Here is a 21,332-nt window from a genome sequence, read left to right on the forward strand (position 1 = left end):
AGAATATTAGAGTTATCTCCCTTTTACGCAGTATTTTTTTCAACTATCATTATAATAATAGATGATCTTGAGCACATAGTACAATGGGGAAAGGAGTGGTTGGTTACTTTTAATGCATCTAAAACCAAGCTTCTATCTTTACATCATCAACACTCTGATCCACATCTGGCATTAATTGAAATGAATGGCTCTCGTCTTGGGGAGGCCTCATGTTTTGACAAGCTTCTGGGCTTGACCTTTACTCCTGATCTTAAATTGAACACGTACATCAAATCTGTCGCCAAGGCCGCTGGAAAAATGGTGGGATCTTTTTATCGATGCAGTAGATATCTCACTGCTGATGCAATTCTCTATCTATATAAGAGTCAGGTACGTCGAAAGATGGAATACTGTTGCCACATCTGGGCAGGAGCTGCTAGAAAGGACTTATCCTGCCTTGATAGAGTTCAAAATAGACTTTGTAGCCTTGTGGGGGATGTCCTTTTCTCTTCTCTGCAACCTCTGTCTCACAGAAGAGATGTTGCGAGTTTGTCTCTGCTGTATCGTTATTTTCATGGAAAGTGTTCGACTGAGCTTCAGTCTATGGTCCCTCCTCGCCAAACTTTCACAAGAAACACTCGTCTAGCTAAAAATATTATCAATAATTCCCCCCACTCTTTATCTGTGCCTAAACCTAAACGTAGATTCCATGAACAAAGCTTCCTTCTTAGAACTGCACGCTTGTGGAATTGTCTTCCGTTTTCCTGCTTTCCAGCTGACTACAATATGGTTGTCTTCAAGTCTAACGTAAACAAGTTCTTGATGAGCCGTTCCACTTGTTAACAAATTTACTGAATTTCCATTACTAACGATTACTATATTGTCCAATTTCTACTGTACACTCTTTAACCCTTATCCTCGAGTGGCCTCTTGGCCTTGATAAGTGGTGATGCCTATGTAAAAAATTTCCTTTTGACAAATAGTTTTTTTGCATCATTTTTTTTTTTTGCAAACATTTTCTGTACGATTTTTCTTTTCAACAAATACTTTTTGCATGCTTATTTTAAGGCACGCATAAATTATAATTGACTTTTATTTTTTTTGCACATTAGTTTTTTTTCTTATTTTCCAAAAATGTCCAATTGTTTTAATTAACAAAAAAAAAAAAACCCTCTCATTAAACGGGTACATATTGCATGAATGTTTATTTTTATGTATATTTATTTATATGTATGCGTTTTTGAACAAAACTGCATAATCAAATTTAAAAATGGTTTCTTTTTCACAGACCCATCCCTTTTTAAGGTAAAAATACGTTCCCTTTCTTTTATTTCTCTCCTCCATACACATGTTTGACATTTAAACACAATTAAAAATGGCGTCTTTTTACATGCTAAAATTTTAAAATACAAATACTTTCTAATTTTTGTTATGTATAATTGAATATAAAAATATATTTTATTTTTGAGCAGAATGAACACAAGGAACTTCCCCATTATAAAAAATAGGGGTGATGTTGCAATATTTTTGATTCATAATGGGGGTAGAGATTTATTTGCTGCCCACCTCAGCAAAAGGTGGCACAAGGCCAGAAAGTGGGGATCCCGCAGGCTCCCCTAAAGACCGGGCATTCCTGCAATTGTAAAAAATTGCCTGAGTACCACCGTCGGCATTCCCCGGAGGGTGGATCTCCTAGGTATTACCCAGGCGGTGTACCTCAAACCGACAGGTGCTGAGCCGGTTCCCGGCCCCTCACCTGTCAGGCTGCATGTCAAGAACGGATCCTTGATGAGTAATACTACTCTGTCTCCCCGCAGCTGAAGCCGCTAGGAGACACATCCAAGATGAATGATGGGGTATGATCCCACGCAGTTGGGTGATTCTATTTATAAACGATGCTGCTAGGAACTGACGAATCGAATTAATTCACGTTCTGCTACCAACTAATCAGAAACCAGAATTGCTTCATAAATATTAAACCTTTTCTGTAGCAATATCTTATGTTTTTCCGTCTCGACACGGTAAGAATATTTTGCTCTGTGGAACTGTATACTACAAACCAGTCACCTCTCAGGACTTGTGTGGAACAACGAACCATCGGAAACTGTTCTGTCGACTGCAAACCAGACACCACTCAGGATTTGTGTAGAACAATGAACCATCGGAAACTGTTCTGAAAATAAACATGGCTTACACCTCTAGAGCAAACCTATTTTTAAAGAAATTATTTTCAGTTTTACTTATTTATTTATTTTCGTTTTGTTTATGTTAGAAGTGAAGAAAAATAAAATGTATAAATCTATTTAAAAAAATAATAAAATAAAATGTATAAATCTATTTTAAAAAAATAATAAAATAAAATGTATAAATCTATTTAAAAAAAATAATAAAATAAAATGTATAAATCTATTTAAAAAAAAATAATAAAATAAAATGTATAAATCTATTTAAAAAAATAATAAAATAAAATGTATAAATCTATTTTAAAAAAATAATAAAATAAAATGTATAAATCTATTTTTAAAAAAATAATAAAATAAAATGTATAAATCTATTTAAAAAAAATAATAAAATAAAATGTATAAATCTATTTAAAAAAAATAATAAAATAAAATGTATAAATCTATTTAAAAAAAATAATAAAATAAAATGTATAAATCTATTTAAAAAAAATAATAAAATAAAATGTATAAATCTATTTAAAAAAAATAAAAAAATAAAATGTATAAATCTATTTAAAAAAAATAATAAAATAAAATGTATAAATCTATTTAAAAAAATAATAAAATAAAATGTATAAATCTATTTAAAAAAAATAAAAAAATAAAATGTATAAATCTATTTAAAAAATAATAAAATAAAATGTATAAATCTATTTAAAAAATAATAAAATAAAATGTATAAATCTATTTAAAAAAATAATAAAATAAAATGTATAAATCTATTTAAAAAAATAATAAAATGTATAAATCTATTTAAAAAATAATAAAATAAAATGTATAAATCTATTTAAAAAATAATAAAATAAAATGTATAAATCTATTTAAAAAAATAATAAAATAAAATGTATAAATCTATTTAAAAAAAATAATAAAATGTATAAATCTATTTATAAAAAATAATAAAATAAAATGTATAAATCTATTTTAAAAAAATAATAAAATAAAATGTATAAATCTATTTAAAAAAAAAATAATAAAATAAAATGTATAAATCTATTTAAAAAAATAATAAAATAAAATGTATAAATCTATTTAAAAAAATAATAAAATAAAATGTATAAATCTATTTAAAAAAAAATAATAAAATAAAATGTATAAATCCATTTTTAAAAAAATAATAAAATGTATAAATCTATTTTTAAAAAAATAAAATGTATAAATCTATTTAAAAAAATAATAAAATAAAATGTATAAATCTATTTAAAAAAAAATAATAAAATAAAATGTATAAATCTATTTAAAAAAAATAATAAAATAAAATGTATAAATCTATTTAAAAAAAATAAAATAAAATAAAAAAGACAATCCCATAAATTGTTGATAAAAAAAAAAGCTTTTATGGCTCTGTTTTTACTGAAACCAGAAATCGTAAACCGGTTTCAACACCCAAACAATACGATTTGAGTTTTATAATATAATAGATAGATATATTTATATTTCTTTCTGTATTTTAAACAATCAAACTGTTTTAGGTCTAGCCAGAGAAGTAAAAAAAACCCTAATGCTGATCCCTCGCCTCTGCATATTATTGCAAAGACTAAGGATTGAGTTCTTAGTCCCAGCACTATCATATTGCACTCGTAATTTTGAAACTGGTGATAATGATAATGTTTATTTAGAGTGTAAAAAGTGAAACTTGCGTGTTCTTTCAACAGCCTTATAAATCTCGCTTCACTTATTTTGTCCTTTAGTCCTCACATTCCATAAACGATGTTTGCAGCAAATTGAGAAGAATTGCTGTTTTCTGGGCAAGAAATTATCCATATAACACGTTGGCTAGTTTTTTTGTTTTTTTTATATTTACCTTGAAATGGTCTTTTCTTTAACTTTTTAATTCAAGTGGCTTCGTGCCTTGTCTGGAGCGATTTCTATAAAAACAAAATGATACTGTTAATGATGACGTTATATAATGATGTTAATGGGACAATAAAAAGTTAAATCACAAAATCGATACTGTTCAATGAATTGTTAAGTGACTACAAATCATCCAATTGAGAATGTCAATGAAAGGATTGTTGGCAACAGATGTGATGAGGTTCATCCGTCTGTGAAGATGATGCAGCCATGACTTTTGGTTCATATGAGAAAATGAGCAGAATTTAATATTGCAGAATGATTTATGTCCTTGCTGAACTGCTAGCATATTCGGATCAAAAATTTGAACAAAAAAGTTTCGACAGAGTCAATAGAAAAAAGGAACAGATGTTTTTCCAATGTGGGAAGGTTGGGGGTGGATGTTGAAACTATTTGCGGTTGGTGAGGTGCTTCCAAAAGGTATAATTGTGAACAGAGACTATAAATTTGATATGTAGATAGCCTTTTAATTTTTTTAAGAACTTAGTCGTCGTCGTCGTCGTCGTCATCATCATCATCATCATCATCACTACCAGCACCATCATCATTATTATTACATCCTCATCATCGTCATCATCACCACCACAATTGCTGCTATCACCACAACCGCCACCGCCACCACCACCATAACTGCTATCATCATCATCATCATCATCATCATCATCATCATCATCATCATCATCATCATCATCATCATCATCATCACTACCAGCACCATCATCATTACAACTATCATCAACATCATCATCATCATCATCATCATCATCATCATCATCATCATCATCATCATCACAACTATAATCATCATCATCATCATCAGCATCATCATCATCATCATCATCATCATCTATAGTATTTTTCCTAAACAAAGGTAATCGCCGGCTGAATCGATAATTTTCTAGAATAATATCATTAAAAACGCAATATGTTATTGCTTAAACCTAGGAGAAAATTTGTGAATAGGAATTTAATTTAATAACTAAATTTTCCATTGTTTTTTTTTTTCAATAACTCTAATTAAAATGTCAATTAAAGTTTAAATAAATTAGGATTGACATTTTATGTCTTTTTATTGCTTTTATTCACCCCAAGCAAATCATATTGCTACTTTAATGTAACTATATTTTCAAGGATTCTGTGTAGGGAGTTGAGCAGCGAGATATCTGTTCACATTACACTTAAACTTCTGCATGTCAAATTTTTACCTGTTTGTAAAATGTTTCACAACTGCGCATGCACGAATCGTTAACACGACAGCTTCTTTATGTTAAGAAAAAGTAGGTTTGAAAACACTTTTTAAAGAACATGGCAAGCTGGCCTAATAGTTATCGTACTTAACTCACTGTCTTTAGGTTTTTGGTTTTGGTTTGATCTTGTCCCGAAGTTGTTGTAGAATACTTTATTTGCATTAAATTAGTTTTCATTTAAAAATAAAACTTAATTATATGATTATAAAAAATATTATAAAATAAAGCTTAATTATATATTTCTTTGATTATTAAAACCTCAAAATTTATATTAGTGAAAAATAGAAGATTGTCTTATGACCAATAGTTATGAAGGGGTCCACCAAGATAAAACGAGGGGGAAAGGAGTCCATGAGTAAAAAAAGGTTGAGAACCACTGCTCTAGATTGTCAAAATGTATTTGCTCGAATTCGCCGTTTAATAGTTCTTAATTCCCTTCATTTCCATGGCAACTGTTCAGTGGCTCGGGGGGGGGGGTAGAGGCTTACCAAATTGAGCAAAAGGTAGGTATGAAGAATAATTATTTAATTGTAATTATAAATAATTACTTTTAATACCTGAAGACATTAATGCTTCATTCTTTCGGATTCGTCAGTATCGGCAGTTATAATTGCCACCGATTATGGGATTCGAACCTCACAATAAAAACGATATTCTGGTGAAATTAAACATGTATGTGTACCCGTGACCGTTTCTTTTAAGTATATATGTGTGTACGTGCACATGTATGTACCCGTGGCTGTGACCGCTAGCTTACCCTCTCCAAACAATTAACTACAAAATAAAAACTAAAAATAAATAAACCGAATCACAGCTCCTCCCGCCTCCAAACATAACCGAACACCCAACAGCTCAAGACATACTTACCAAGAAATCACCCCACCAACGAGAAGCAAAAAACTTTAACATTAAGACTCGAATTTTAAAGTAACAACCCCCCCCACATATTCCCCTTCCCCTCATGTATCCCTATGTCCTCAGCTACAACAGAAATGAACCTTCCAGACCCTCCCCCACAAGTTCCTTAAACCCCAAAACTAAAACATTATGGACATACCAAACACTCCCCCCACCTCCCCTCCTTTTCCCTTCCTCTCTCCCTCTTTTGCTCTCCTCACAACCCCCCCCCCTGACCTCATTCACGCTTCCACTCTTTCATCCCAAAATAACGAACATTTCTGTAAAAGTCTGAGGATGCTACAGACGGCCAAAAAAAAAAAAAAAACGGCCGTGTAGCCGAAACAATAATGTAAAAAATATATCGCATATTTGCTCTACAACAGTATTGAGCACATTCTTCAGTTTTTATTAATTACCATCTCCACTAAATATATATGTATATACAATATTATTAATAATATTAATAATATTTCTCCTAACAGCCATCCTAACACTAACAACACTCATTATCCCCTCAAAAATAGTCCTCATACAATCATTGTCCCACCATTTGTTGAACACTATGAACAAAATTCAAACCATTTAACTAATACAAATCAGCAAATTAATATTAATACCAAACCTCGAGCTTTTAATAAAGTACATACATATATCGGCGCTACTTCAACATTAATTAAGAAAAGAATATCAAACCACATTTCTTCTTTTAACGACCATAATTCTAATAATAACCAAGGAACTTCTCTAAACACTTTAATTAAAAAACTTAACTCTAACAATACCCCCTTCTCAATCAAATGGACTATCATAAAAAAAGTTAAGTCTTATACTCCAGGCTCTAAGTCATGTCGCCTCTGCACAACCAAGGCTATAACTATAATTACTTCCCCTCAAAGTAACAATATAATAAATTCTAAAAATGAACTGATCTCTTTCTGTAAATATAAGTCCAAATTTAATTATGGCAATTTTGAAATTACATAATTATTACTTTTACCTTTTAGATAGATATAAAAAAAATTTTCTTTAACTTTATCGTTTTTCTACATACTTCTTAATACTTTATAATTTAATAATCCTTTATTTTAATTCTTTATTTCTTCTTTGCATGGCCGGTTTTTTATCTGCATTTTCTGCTTTATTCTTTCAACTTTCCTATCTATCTAATATATCAATCTACCCACACTTTCATATCTTGTATGTATATTTACTTATATTTTACTATATGCATTTACGTACTTTTTTCTTGCTTTTTCCTGAATTTGCAGATACCGGCTATCCTCTCCCCTTAAATAATTTTTATTTTTTTATTTTATATTTTATTTTTTATTTATTTATTTATTGTCTATTTATTATTTATTTTCTATTTATTTATTAATTAACTTATTTATTTTCCATTTAGTGTCTTCTAACAACTCGTGCTGACCTTTTTTTTAAATGATGACCTGTACATTTCAGTTGACCTATATTATTTTGCCCTATATATTTTTTTCGCACCTTTAACATTTCCTGTCTGGGTCATTTTGACATTTGTTTCTCTATTTTATATTTAACTATATCACTATTTTTTCCCCTCTTCTTTTTCCCTGATCTTTCTTATTTATATTTATGTCTCAGCAATAGAGTGAAAAGCATATCTTATTTTTCTTTTATTAATATTATTGGAATTTTTTCATTTTTTCCTTGTACACATTTTTGTGAATTATTCCATGGATTTCTGCCTTTGGATTATTATGAACCATCTTCTTCCAATGATGGGATTTCCTTGGATTTTACTTGTGCAAATGGAAATTCAATTAACTTTCTTGAAGTTATATATTTGGATTTTACCGTCATTGGATTATTTATCTTTCACCAGACTATCCATTCATGTGTAATCACCTTTTTCTTCCCATATTCCCTCTGCTTCACTTCTTTTGTTATCAAGTAAGATCTTTGACTTACTTGTTGTTTCATCAAATACTTTTTCATGCAAAATCCGATCCTGCATTTTGCTAATTCCTACCCTCTGATGAGAAGGAAAGTATTTCTTTGTAACTCCGCAGATTAAGGACTATCCACTTATCTAGTGTTTCCTTTTCAGATTAAATATGTTTTTAACTCATTTCAAAGTGTTTTTTAACATGTTTTATTAACTGTTTGCTCGTATATATATATATATATAAAGAGAGAGAGAGAGAGAGAGAGAGAGAGAGAGAGAGAGAGAGAGAGAGAGAGAGAGAGAGATTATGATATTATGTCTGCCCCTTTAAGAACTCGGTTCTTACTGTTAAGAACTTTATATTAAAATGAAATAAGTCGGTCACTTAAGGCCACTTGCACAAATCATGGTGTCAAAATCGTAAGATCACTCTTGACTGTCTTGAATGGCATTTACATTTTATATAAATGTTAATTTCAACTATGTTTTCGCGGTTAACGTTGATCGCGCGGTTTGTTCCTTGTTACCATGATGGCAGATCAACATTGAAGGTATTCAGTGATGGTTTTAGAATGTTTTCAAACTGTTTCCTTTGGCCGCCATAGGAGTACTTGCCATGTTGAAGCTCGCCAAACAGATGTTTCTTTGAGATCACTCAGTTGCTAGAAGAGAAGCGGTTTTACTTCTGAAGCCTATATTGAAAGATCCAGCCATCAAATTGAAGAATGACACCTGTAAAAGCTTGTGTAGCAGCGTTCATATGAAACTCAGATACATGGTTCCTGGCTAAGCAAGAAAGCAGAAGAGATTCAAAGTCATCTAGGAATGACAATAAAAACTTTTATGATGATTTTAAGGTCCATCAACATGAGTGCAACCCTCTAAACCGCCATGATTATAACCTGGTGACATGCCAAGGCAAGATAACCAGTAATCATCTTGGCTGCAGGTTTTCTTCTCCTAAATTGGTTGCCATAAATTTGATTGAAAGGCTCATCTACCTGTCTACACGTAGACATAGACATATATAAGAGAGTGAATTTAAAGTAATGAGCCTCGTATTGAAATCTATAAGATAAGCAAATAAAAAAATAGTCCTCATATTCTGCCAATATTTGTATGCTGAAGCAACAAGTTTGTAGGCATTTTTAATTTCCTGTTTCATTTTTGCAGGTTGTTGTTGCTTATTTGTTTGTGTTGTATCAAATTTTTCAACTCCAACAATATGAGTTTTACTTTTTGACTTATTGCATCATCAAATCTGTTTTCACTTCATAGTTTTTCAAATCTGTACTCAATTTTAGATAAAAAATCTCTCGCCACTAGGTTCGTTTGCAGTCTGAAGAAAGTCTAGAACGAATACCTCGTCAGGTAGATATGTTGGCGCTCTGTGGTGAGTTTAAATAAAATCTTTTTTTTCCACCAGATTTGTTCTGTTGTTGAGTGGAAAACAATACATGGATATAAAATGTAAAATAGTTTTATTGCGCTAGGTACAATAATAGAAGTCCGTGTCAAGTAGAAACAACTGATAGGTGAGTTGATACATAAACTGCTAAGTGTTCATATTTCCACTCACAACTTCAACTGGTAATTGTTGGCTGGCTTTTAGAAATTGATTTTCAAATGAAACCATCTCTGACCAGGCCTTTATTTATCCCTCTTTCTCTAAAATCATCTTCCATGTTTTTCTTTCACTTCCTGTCACATCAATTGTTCTTTATCAAGCCAAAGAACTCTCATCTATACATTCAATGTGGCTATACCAACGAAGTCTCCTGTTCTGTAAACATCCTTATACTGTCCAAATCTAACCATCCCCTGAAGTTATCAGATCTAAACCAGTCTTTAAGATTCTCATCGCATATCCATTGTATCATTGCTCTCCATGCAACACATGTCTTCAATCCTCCCTTTCCGCTCTCTAGAGTATATATGAGCGATGGTCACATCACAACAATTTGTTTAGCAAGACAGACTTCTGCATAGAACCCACAAAGATCGTGCCTCAGGATTCTCTGATCTTCGTTGGTTGCAGCTATTTGTTAAGCTGTATGATTCCAGGTTTTTACTCCCAACACCATAACAGCAAGGCTCAAAGTTGGGAAAGGTTTGATCCGGTGATTTGCAGTTCTGTGCATGACATGTGTTTATTTGCAACATGCATATTTGCACCCGGGCAATGCTGGGGATTCAATTTATAAAATCTTTTTAAAAATTTTACTTTTCGGTCTAGTATAAATTAATATTGATCAGTAGATATATTGCATAACCGCTGTAATAGCTAAACTGGGTCAAACTGGTGGTCATGCAGATTGTTTGCCATTCTGGAGAAAAATATATTGTATTACCCCTTGTGATATTCAATCCTTGAAAAATTAATCTGCTTGTATGAATGGCGATAAGTCATTGAAGGGATATTAAGGGAGACAGCTGCTTAAAAAAAAAAAAAAATCCATGTTCCGGGCAAATGATGCCACATACCCATAAAGTAAATATAAATTGCAGCAGACTGTGAGACCATGTTGAAGTATTCATAGAGACGTTAACACTTTCATAATTTACTATCTAAAACAAGTGTGTCCAGATAAAAGTAAAAAACTACACAAGACACACTTTGAAAGATAACATATATTACTTTTTGGTATTGTACATTCAAATATGAAAACATATATACATACCTACTTATATATATATATATATATATATATATATATATATATATATATATATATATATATATATATATATATATAACTTGAACATTCAAAGATAGCGTTATTAAATGAAAAAAGGTACTTGCAACTTCTCTCCCAATTTTCAGATTTTGTAATCATGCTCATATGCCTTTATTTTCTTTTAAAATTGATAAGTGTTTTATCTTCTGATGAGTTAAGGACGAAATAAATACAATTATTGATATAATAATAATCAATGTATTTAAAGGAATAAACGGTAAGATGGTCAACATCTTGAAATTTGGAATATAGGCTTTTGTTATTTATTTGTTATGTACTCCGTAGTTACATCAAGCTTCATAAATTAAAGGATTGGTATAAATAAAAGATGAAATATGTATATATATATAATGTAGGTATATGCATGTGTTTTTATATTTGAATATACAATACCGAAAAATAATATATAATATATATAAAATATATAAAAAGCACTTTGTGTGTGTGTGTGTGTGTGTGTGCGTGTGTGCGTGTGCATGTCTATGTGTGTGTTTGAGTTTGTTTCCTATGAACTTCGAAACGGCTCTGCCAATTTAAAAAAAAAATTTACAAACATGCACTTTGTGTCTGGGAGTGTTCTTAGATACGTTTTGTATCAGGATGCCTCTCATAAGTGTCAAAAATCGATAATCAAAAAAATCCTATTAAAGAAGGAACAGTCCGCTTTGGACCAAAGTTAACACTCTTATACAACCTCACATTACAAGAGCATTTGAGAAGTTTTATCACAACACAAGTAGAAGGGGCCATCATATAAAATCAACAGTAGGTTATTTGATAAGACAGGGACATGTTCGAAATGAATGCTTCTGTTTAGAGCACAACTGAACTATGATACTTGACTTTTGCATTTTAATCTTTAATTCAAGTCATTATATAAAAATATTTTTTTTATGAAAATCAATCTGCTCAGAAAATGGAACTCTACAGTGAAGTGTAGATTATGATGGCCTGCTTGGGTAGGATTGAAACCGCTATCTTCAGACAATGCTCACCTTGAACCATAGAGACTCAACATCTCTATCCACTGAACGATCAAGGTTGGATTTTATGGTTTTATAAATTCAATTTTGCGTCCTTATTTGGTCTTCCATTGTTGGGTCAGTACCAAATAGTATTATATATTTTTTGTTTTTTTTGTTTTTTTGCATTCTTTGGAATACTTTGAGATGAGGTTTCATAAATTATGTATTCATTTTTTTGCGGACTGTTATCTCCATCTTCATAGTTGAAGAAGGACAGAGGATCAGTTGACCGAAACGTGGTGAAACAACAAGAGCTATGAAGATTAGGATAGCAGTCCGCAAAAGAATGAAATTATGAAGCCTCATCCCAAAGGATTCCAAAAAAACAACAAAAACAGTATATAAAGTACTGGAAGTGTGGAACATTCATTGATCCTCATTTAATCCTGGGCAACGTCGGGTCTACCTGCTAGTATGTGTGTGTGTGTGTGTGTGTGTGTGTGTGTGTGTGTGTGTGTGTGTGTGTGTGTGTGTGTGTGTGTGTGTGCAAAGGTTCTTTATTATTTGGAGGTTTTTGTACTGGTCTCCTAATATATATCCAGAGTTACATTTAACAAACATAATTCTTCAAAGATAGCTTCTATTTTCAATCTGACCGAATTGATGCTGCCATTTTTCTTTGCTTGGGACAACTACATTTTCTATTGCAAGAATGAATTTAAAATCAAGGTTTTGATTAACACTTGTGCGTTGAAATGTATATATATATTCCCATGAAGTACATATATGACATGAGTGAAAGATAGTAGTGCCAGGAATAAAGTTATCTCCCTTTGGGATAAATTGTATTCTATGTTAGAGTTATGTCCCTTGGTAAGCTAAAGCTTAGACTATCATGATAAAAAAGGGATAACTCAACCTCCGAATCTTGTTCCTATTTACAATGCCTCCCCACGGGACAGAGTTAGACACCAGGGTCGTTTTTTAACGTGGAGAAAAGGAACAAAAATAAAAATTGTCTCAGTCGTGAAGGATTTCTCCTCCACTGACAGAGAACAAGAAATTGAAGTGCAGCATCTGAAGAACAGATGGTATTTATTTGCTCCCCCCACCGAGCAAATTAGGCACAAGGCCGATTTTTAATATGAGGAGTGAAGGGGAAATGGGGACCAACTCCCCGGGGAGTAGGGGAGCTGGATAGTGACAATTGGTATGAAGGGTTGCCCCTACATTGACCAAGGTCTTATCTGTGGGGTCGCCCCCACATAGGGTCTTTGCTTGCAGTATCTGCCGGAACAGATGGTATTTATTTGCTCCCCCACCGAGCAAATTAGGCACAAGGCCGATTTTTAATGTGAGGAGTGAAGGGAGGGGGAAGGGAAAAAGGGGACCAGCTCCCGAGAGGTGGGAAATGGGAGCTGGTTAAATGTCAGGCATGTGGGGTTGCCCCCACATCTGGTCCTTGCTAGTCATAGCTAGTCCTAGCTAGTCATAGCTTGCAGTATCTGCCGGAACAGATACTACACTTGATCTTGTCCCGAAGGCCACAAGTTGTACCAATACGTGGTGAAGAATTAAAACTAAACCTTTGCCCAGGCGTAAAATACGCTTAAATATATTTTAATTTTTCCAGATTTCGTATATATTATTAGAGAGTCGTGATTTCAAAAGTAAAAAAAAGTATTTGGGGAGGCCACCATCTAGAATCAAAAGCAAAACTGTCGCATTCAAAGCTAGTGACGTTACTACTGTACAAACGTGACATGCATATGAACAAATTAAAAATAAAAAATAAACTAAGATGAATGCACAAAATGTATAACAGGGTTTTTTTTTCAATTTTGAGCCATTTTTGTCCCCTTAAAAACTATTTCAACCGGCTAAAGACCCATAAAAGAACGGTTCGTAAAAAATCCAATCATTTGAGGCCCATAGCGCTGCTCTGCGACTTTTAGTTTCGGTGGAGATAAAGTTTGAAAATATGGAGACAGACAGACAGGCAAACATATAGCTTTTTATACATTAAAATTTCTTTTTAATTTGCTGAAAGACACGTTAGAAGCAATATTAGCTTTGAGGCACTTCACCTAACAGAATCAACGCCATGAGAAAGTTTTCAGATTACTTTTATATATGAGCAAGGTATGCATATTTATTGTATGGGAACAATGTATTTCTGTACGTAATTTTATCACTAATTTGTCTTACTCACTGTCTTAATAGTTTGCCATAGATAAACTATTAATAAATGAAATATCTTTGTCCACTTGGGATTTTAACTGGTTTTTACTTATGACATATGTTGCATTGTCAACGTACTGCACCGTGAGCTTTAGCACGCACAATTCATTTAAATTCTCTACCCAGGCATTGCTAATCTTTATAATATACTAGCCTGGGTGCCTGGCGTTGCCCGGGTGTTTAGAGGTGTACGTTGAGCAAAAGAAAAAAAAAGTTGTAGTAGGCAAGCAGGCTCAAACCTGTGACGTGAAGGAAAAAAAGAAAGTGAAAAAAAAAAATAAAAGTGACACGTTAGCTGTTGTGCCCATCGCCAAGCAGTGACACAGGTTTAAATTAAGGCTAGATAATTGAAAAGAGGGGATGACTTTTAAAAATATCGGCAAAAAAGCGACCCCTCCCTGTAGAAAAATGCTCAGTTGAGGGTGAAGGAATTATAGTTTTTAGCCAATTTTTTTATATTTGTCGTCCGAAGGGTCGAGCTTCAAATGATACTGATTTCGTGAAAATCCGTCGCCTCTGTTGAAAGATTTAGGCAGACATACAAACATACATACATACACACACTAACAGACAGGTGAGATTTATTTAATAGACTAGCGGGGGTACCCGGTGTTGCCCGGTGTTTGTAGGTGTGTGTGTTGAGGGGGGGGGTAACAAAAAAAGTTTTGGTAGGTAGGTAGGTAGGTAGAATCGAACCAGGAGCCTTGAGGCGAAGATGGAAAATAAAGTGTGAAAAAAAACTGACATGTTTACTAGCTCGGCCAGCAAGGGAGAGTAACAGAAAAACGTTTGAATTTATTTAAGAATTGAGGTCAAATATCACGCCATAGAAATCACGCAGTTAATTCTTACTGTGATACAGTTTTTTTTTGGGGGGGGGGTTGTTTACATAAATTGGTAGGTGCATGATTTTAAATTTAATGAGGTCAATAGAAATACCGCAGTTAACTTTCACTGAGGGGTAGTTTTTTTGGGTTTTACTTCCCCAAGATGTTGGGGGGGGAAAACCCGCTCCCTGTAAAAAGGGAAGTGTCCCAATGAATAGCAATTGTCTGATATAAGGGGTTCATTGATCAAAAGCTGATTGCTTTCTGGACGTTCCTGGCACAAAAGCCGGGAATAACGCCTTCGCTTTATATTAGTTTCGCTTTTATGCAAAAAAGCCGAAGAATCAACACGAGAGGGGCCGAAATAGCAAGAATTTTGTAAAAGTCGATGTAAATAAATCTAGACGCGAAGCACGTTCGCAAATCCTAGGTATTATGATCTAGACGGTATATAAAAAGTTCTAAGAAATAGTACCCCCTACCCCCCCGGGAATTCCAGCAAAAAAAGCCTTTGCCGGACTGGACCTACAGAAAAAATGCACACACACACACACACACATTTTCGCTTTATATATAGATAATATAAACTCTTCTTATTTTACAATCTGATAAAGTTAAAAGTCTAGATGGAGGTTTATACTTCCCTTGCAAAACGTATATTCCAATATATTTTAATAACATTATACATGCTCAGAAAATTAACTTAGATTCTCTATCTTTGCATTGCTAATCTTTATTATATACCATATCAAATATTCTAATGTCACAGTTGGACCAATTTAAAGAGCCTAGATGGAGATTTATGCTTTCATTGCCAAACCTATATTTCAATAGATTTCAATAATATTAAACATTTAATTGGAATTCATTCATTGAGATAAGTTTTATTTATTAATTTATTTATTGCAGACTATTATTCTCATCTGTTTAGTTGTTGCTTCATGACGTTTCAGCCAACTATTCTTCTGGCTTTTGTCAGGTGGTAACCGCCGCGACACAATAGGAACTCCAAATCTCCTAACTATATTCTCAGCAATTACTGCCATCCATAGTTGTTGTTGTCTCACCACGTTTTTGGCCAAGTAAGCCTCTGGCTGGCTTTGGGTAGGATTGAAGCTGCTAACTTCAGACAATGCTCACCTGGAACCATAGAGATTCAACGTCTCTATCCACTGTGACAAGGGCCCTGAAGGGCGATCAAGTTTTGATTTCTTGATCACTCTTCAGGGCCCATGGCATAGTAGATAGAGATATTGAATCTGTACGGTTCCAGGTGAGCAGCTTCAATCCTACCCAAAGCCAGCCAGAGGCTTACTTGGCCAAAAACGTGGTGAGATGTCAACAACTATGGATGGCAGTAATTGCTGAGGATGAAGTTAGGAGATTCAGAGTCCCTATCCCATAGCAGTTACCACCTGATGAAGGCCAGAAGAATAGTTGGCCGAAACGTCATGAAGCAGCAACTAAACAAATGAGAATAATAGTCTGCAATGAAATAAATTGATCTTAAACTCAGAAAATTAACTTGGATCTTCTACCCATGCGTTGCTAATCTTTATAATATATGATATCAAATATTCTAATTTTACAGTAAGATTAAGTTGAAAGAGTTAGAGAGAGGTTTGCGCTTCCATAGTAGAAATTATATTTGATTCTCATACCTGTGTTCGATTGTTGGACTTGTTAGTGGTCGTAATATCTTTTTTTTTTTTCTTTTTTCATATTTCCAAATTTGAAACAGTTGAGTGATCCTTTCGTTTCAGCACATATTGAAACGCCCCATTGGTTTAACCCTACCGGAAAAGCCAACATCTGTTGTTTGATCTGATTCATACAAATTGTTGAAAATCTGGTTAGAAATTATATTTGTCAAGTTTCAAACTCACTTTTACATCTCGTGCCGAGAAAATAATCGTCCATAATCAAAAATATGGATAGACTGAAAATATTTTTTGTTCTTGCATACCTGTTTTCCTTCGCCAATGTAAGTAAAACATGTTTAATAATACTTATTACTATTGTTATTATTATTATTATCATTATTATTATTATTATTATTATTATTATTATTATTATTATTATCATTATTATTCACATTTTGTGTCTGGCTGTTGGTATTGCCGATTTTATACTTTTTTTTTTTTTTTTTTTTTTTTACAAAGGCATCACCACATTATCAAGGCCCAGAGGCCACTCAAGGATAAGGGTTAAAGAGTGTACAGTAGAAGTTGGTCAATATAGTAATCATTAGTAATGAAAATTTGGTAAATTTAATAACTTATATGGAACGGCTCATCAAGAACTTATTTACTTTAGACTTGAACAAAACCATATTGTAGTCAGCCGGAAAGCAGGAAAACGGAAGACAATTCCACAGGCGTGCAGTTCTAAGAAAGAAGCTTTGTTCATGGAATCTACGTTTAGGTTTAGGCACAGATAAAGAGTGGGGGAAATTATTGATAGTGTTTACAGCTAGACGAGTGTTTCTTGTGAAAGTTTGGCGAGGGGGGACCATAGATTGAAGCTCAGTTGAACACTTTCCATGAAAATAACGATACATCAGAGACAAACTCGCAACATCTCTTCTGTGAGATAGAGGTTGCAAGGAGGAGAAAAGGACATCTCCTACGAGGCTACGAAGTCTATTTTGAACTCTATCAAGGCAGGACAAGTTCTTTCTAGCAGCTCCTGCCCAGATGTGGCAACAGTATTCCATCCTTGGACGTACCTGGCTCTTATATAGATAGAGAATAGCATCAGCAGTGAGATATCTACTGGATCGATAGAAAGATCCCACCATTTTTCCAGCGGCCTTGGCAACAGATTTGATATACGTGTTCCATTTAAGATCAGGAGTAATGGTCAAGCCCAGAAGCTTGTCAAAACTTGAGGCCTCCTGAAGACGAGAGCCATTCATTTCAATTGATGACAAATGTGGATTAGAATGTTGATGATGTAAAGAGAGAAGCTTGGTTTTAGATGCATTAAAAGTAACCAGCCACTCCTTTCCCCATTGTACTACGTGCTCAAGATCAGAGGAGAGAGAATTGGAGAGAACTTGCTCGTTTACTGTCTTAGATGTGGTACCATAAATGGTAGTGTCGTCAGCATAAATGTCTACAAATGATGTAAGGATATGATTTGGAAGATCATTAATGTAGATCAGGAAAAGAGTTGGGCCCAGGATGGATCCCTGAGGGACACCGGCATTAATATTGTGAGCTTCTGATTTTTGCCCCTCAACTACTACTCTTATGAATCTATCAGAAAGAAATGATTTAATAATTGAGAAGACTTTTCCAGCTATACCATAGCTAGCGATCTTATGAAGTAAACCTTTATGCCATACCCTATCAAAGGCTTTAGATATGTCAAGAGCAATTGCCCTAGAAAGATTGCCACCGTCGAGAGATTTGCTAATCCTATGCGATATAACTGTAAGGACATCTGCTGTAGATCTAGCAGAACGGAAACCATATTGAGTGTCACTAAGAAGGTTATTTTTGTTGAGATGTTTGATTACTTCTGTATTTAATACAGATTCTAGCAACTTACTCATGACGCACAGGAGACTTATTGGCCTGTACTGAGAGGGGGATGAGCGATCACCTGAATTCTTAAATACAGGGCATACTGATGAGATTTTCCAGGGAGATGGGAAACTATTCTCCTTAAGACAACGTTTAAACAGTTTTGTAAGTATGGGCGCTAGTTCAGGTTGAAGTTTTTTGAGTACTATAATTGGAATACCATCAGGGCCAGTTGCTTTACTGGAATCAAGGTTTTTGATTAGCTTGGCAACATCACGTACAGATATACGTATATCACATAGCGTGTTTTCTGATACAAGGGGAAATATTGGGGGTTGGCGGTCTTGGTCGCAAAGGGTAGAATTAGCTGCAAAGTTCTTGACAAAGAGTTTGGCTTTGTCTGATGCTGACGAGATTACCTCAGATCCATTGATAATAGTTGGGATGGAGCACACGCTTCTGTTCAGGATTCTGTTTGCTATTTTCCAAAACTGGTGGGAACCAAGCCGCTGCTCAGCTACTTTGGACTTAACAGATTGAGCATACAACTCTCTTGCGTTCCTTATTACTTTCTTACAATGGTTGCTGGCAGTCCTAAAAACGGCTTTAGTTTCCATACATCTATTACGTTTGAAGCAGTGGAAAAAGTGATTTCTGTGCGCAATGGCAGCAGCACATTCTGGAGAGAACCATGGCTGGCTGTTAGGTTTTTGCTGAAATTTTTTAGAGGGTATGAAATGGTCAATACCTACAATTAACCATTCAGTTAGGTCTAATACTATAGAGGACACATCCTTTTTAAACATGGAATGCAGAGGTAGATCAGATATAAATGTACGGAAGCTATCCCAGTCAGCCTTAGTGTATCGATATACTGTACGATGAAGAGGTACGTCTGGGGACTTATTACATTTCATTTTTATCTTAATTGATACAACAGAGTGGTCGGAAGATCCAAGAGGCGACAGAACAGAAACTGAACATAGTTCAGGGCAAGTTGTGAGAAAAAGGTCTAGTAGGCTCGCATACTGGCCGTCATTATCGGGCACACGGGTAGGTTCCTGAACAATCTGAGTGAGGTCATAGGCAATGGAGAAATCATGACAGAACCTCCCCTCATCATCGGTCTTGTTTGAGTGGGTCAACCATTCGACGTTGTGAACATTGAAGTCTCCACATACGTGAATGTTAGCTGAAGGATAATATACTGATAGGCAGATCAAAACAAATGAACATAGACTATCGGCATCTTTTTTTCTTAGTCTTCCACATTTTCCACAAGATTCTAGCGGTTCCCGTGCAACTGTAGAGTCTGAGTGACAACAAGTCTTCCCAGATTTCTAGCACTCTCCACTTCTTTCAATAACCTTTGTGAATTAGTTTGCATTATCGCAAAAGCCATTTACTATCGATTTCTGTATTTACTCAAAGTTTTTACATGTAATTGTGGTGTTCCTTGGAGTCTCCCCAATTTTCCAGTCCTCTTCACCTCTTTAGATAACAAATTATTTTACATTATCACAATAGCCGTTAACGATTAAATTCTCATTAATAACAGCCAGTGGTCCTCTTTTTGGAATTTGAGTAACAGTAAACATCTTCAGGATTCCAGTACTCGCCATACCATTCCAGTAGAGATGCGGGTGGTATTTTTCCTCCTCAAACTTTTCATTCTCTTAGATAATTCATTACAATTTTCTGTGGTATCAACCTATGTTTTTTTTTTCTATCTCATCTTTTATATTATATTGTTCTTAGTTTATCTGTCTGTCTGTCCACTCCACTTCTGCTTGGAGGCTACTAGGGCGATCTGGCTGAAATTTTGCATGGATCTTTGTTATGATAAGGTGCAGCAAACTAACTACTATGGTTTCTGTTCGATGCACAGCTAGGGATAATAAGTATTAGTCATCACAATACCACATTTACTCTAGAACTTTTCTTGGAAACTACTGAACCGATCTGGTGGAAATATTGTATATACATATACATATATAAGAGGCAAAAGTTATAGCCTGTGTACTAGAATGAATGCTTCATGCCAAATTGATGGTTAAATATGGTCAAATTTGTGTTAATTTTTTGTGTGAAAAAATAATCTATGTATTAATTCGCTAATTCACTTTGATCATTATCATCTTGAATATCCCCTTAAAATAAAAATGTAGATCACAATACTCATAAGTTATTTATCGCCAGCCAGTGTATGGTGGGTGCAGATCACAAAACTAACAAGTTATTTATCGCTAGCCAGTGTCTGGTCGGTGCAGATCAAAATACTAATGTTATTTATCACCAGTCAGTTCTATTTCTTGTAATAATATATTTCAAGCATTTATCCATATTTGTCTCCAAAAATATTTACGTTTTTTTCTGGTTGAGTGAGTTGTGTCATTCCATCAACTGCCATTCGGATGCCAGCATACAGTGGGCCAAGGATCTGTTATCTTTGGCTTTGTTTTGATTCAACAAGTCCTGACATACGTCTCGTTCTTTTGGTCCTCCTGTGTGAATATTCCTGGAACCCTCTTAGCACACCCTTTGCTGTATCCTAGGAATGACAGCATCGTTTTCAAGTGTACCGACATCCACATTCAATTCTACATGCATTTCATTCACCGTTATGCTCTGATGAGTACAGATGAGGTGGTTGAGGTGCACAGTGCTTTTGGGGATGGTGGATCTGCATCGGCGTCTGGAGCATGCTCTGTCGCCTATCTGAAATCAACGAACCCATCTTCTAACTGTGCTGAGATCAACTGCATCGGTTTTGTACTACAGTTGATATGCATGTCACATTGGTACAGTGGTGATGTCATCAGCGTTGAATGCTTCGATTTCGATCCTAGCTGACGGCACACAAATACTTATTTTTTTACTTTTGAAATCACGACTCTCTAATAATATA

The 21,332-nt window shown here is 34.1% G+C and overlaps 1 protein-coding gene across 2 annotated transcripts in view; it reads left to right on the forward strand.

Moving 5' to 3' along the window:
* The window catches only part of LOC145278331 (cysteine-rich venom protein Mr30-like), a 63,636-nt gene that overhangs the window by 12,228 nt on the left and 30,076 nt on the right, over positions 1-21,332 (forward strand). The window contains exon 1 of one of the 2 annotated variants that reach the window (XM_080130622.1): positions 16,410-16,878. The exons of the other annotated variant lie outside the window; for it this stretch is intronic. Coding sequence (XP_079986748.1) covers positions 16,825-16,878 — 54 coding nt within the window. The 5' untranslated portion in view covers positions 16,410-16,824. Of the gene's footprint in view, positions 1-16,409; positions 16,879-21,332 lie in introns of those variants that run through there. 2 annotated transcript variants of the gene reach the window in all.

Source organism: Euprymna scolopes, chromosome 6 (genome assembly GCF_053919585.1).
Source record: "Euprymna scolopes isolate OS-2025 chromosome 6, ASM5391958v1, whole genome shotgun sequence".
In the NCBI taxonomy this organism is placed as follows: domain Eukaryota; kingdom Metazoa; phylum Mollusca; class Cephalopoda; order Sepiida; family Sepiolidae; genus Euprymna; species Euprymna scolopes.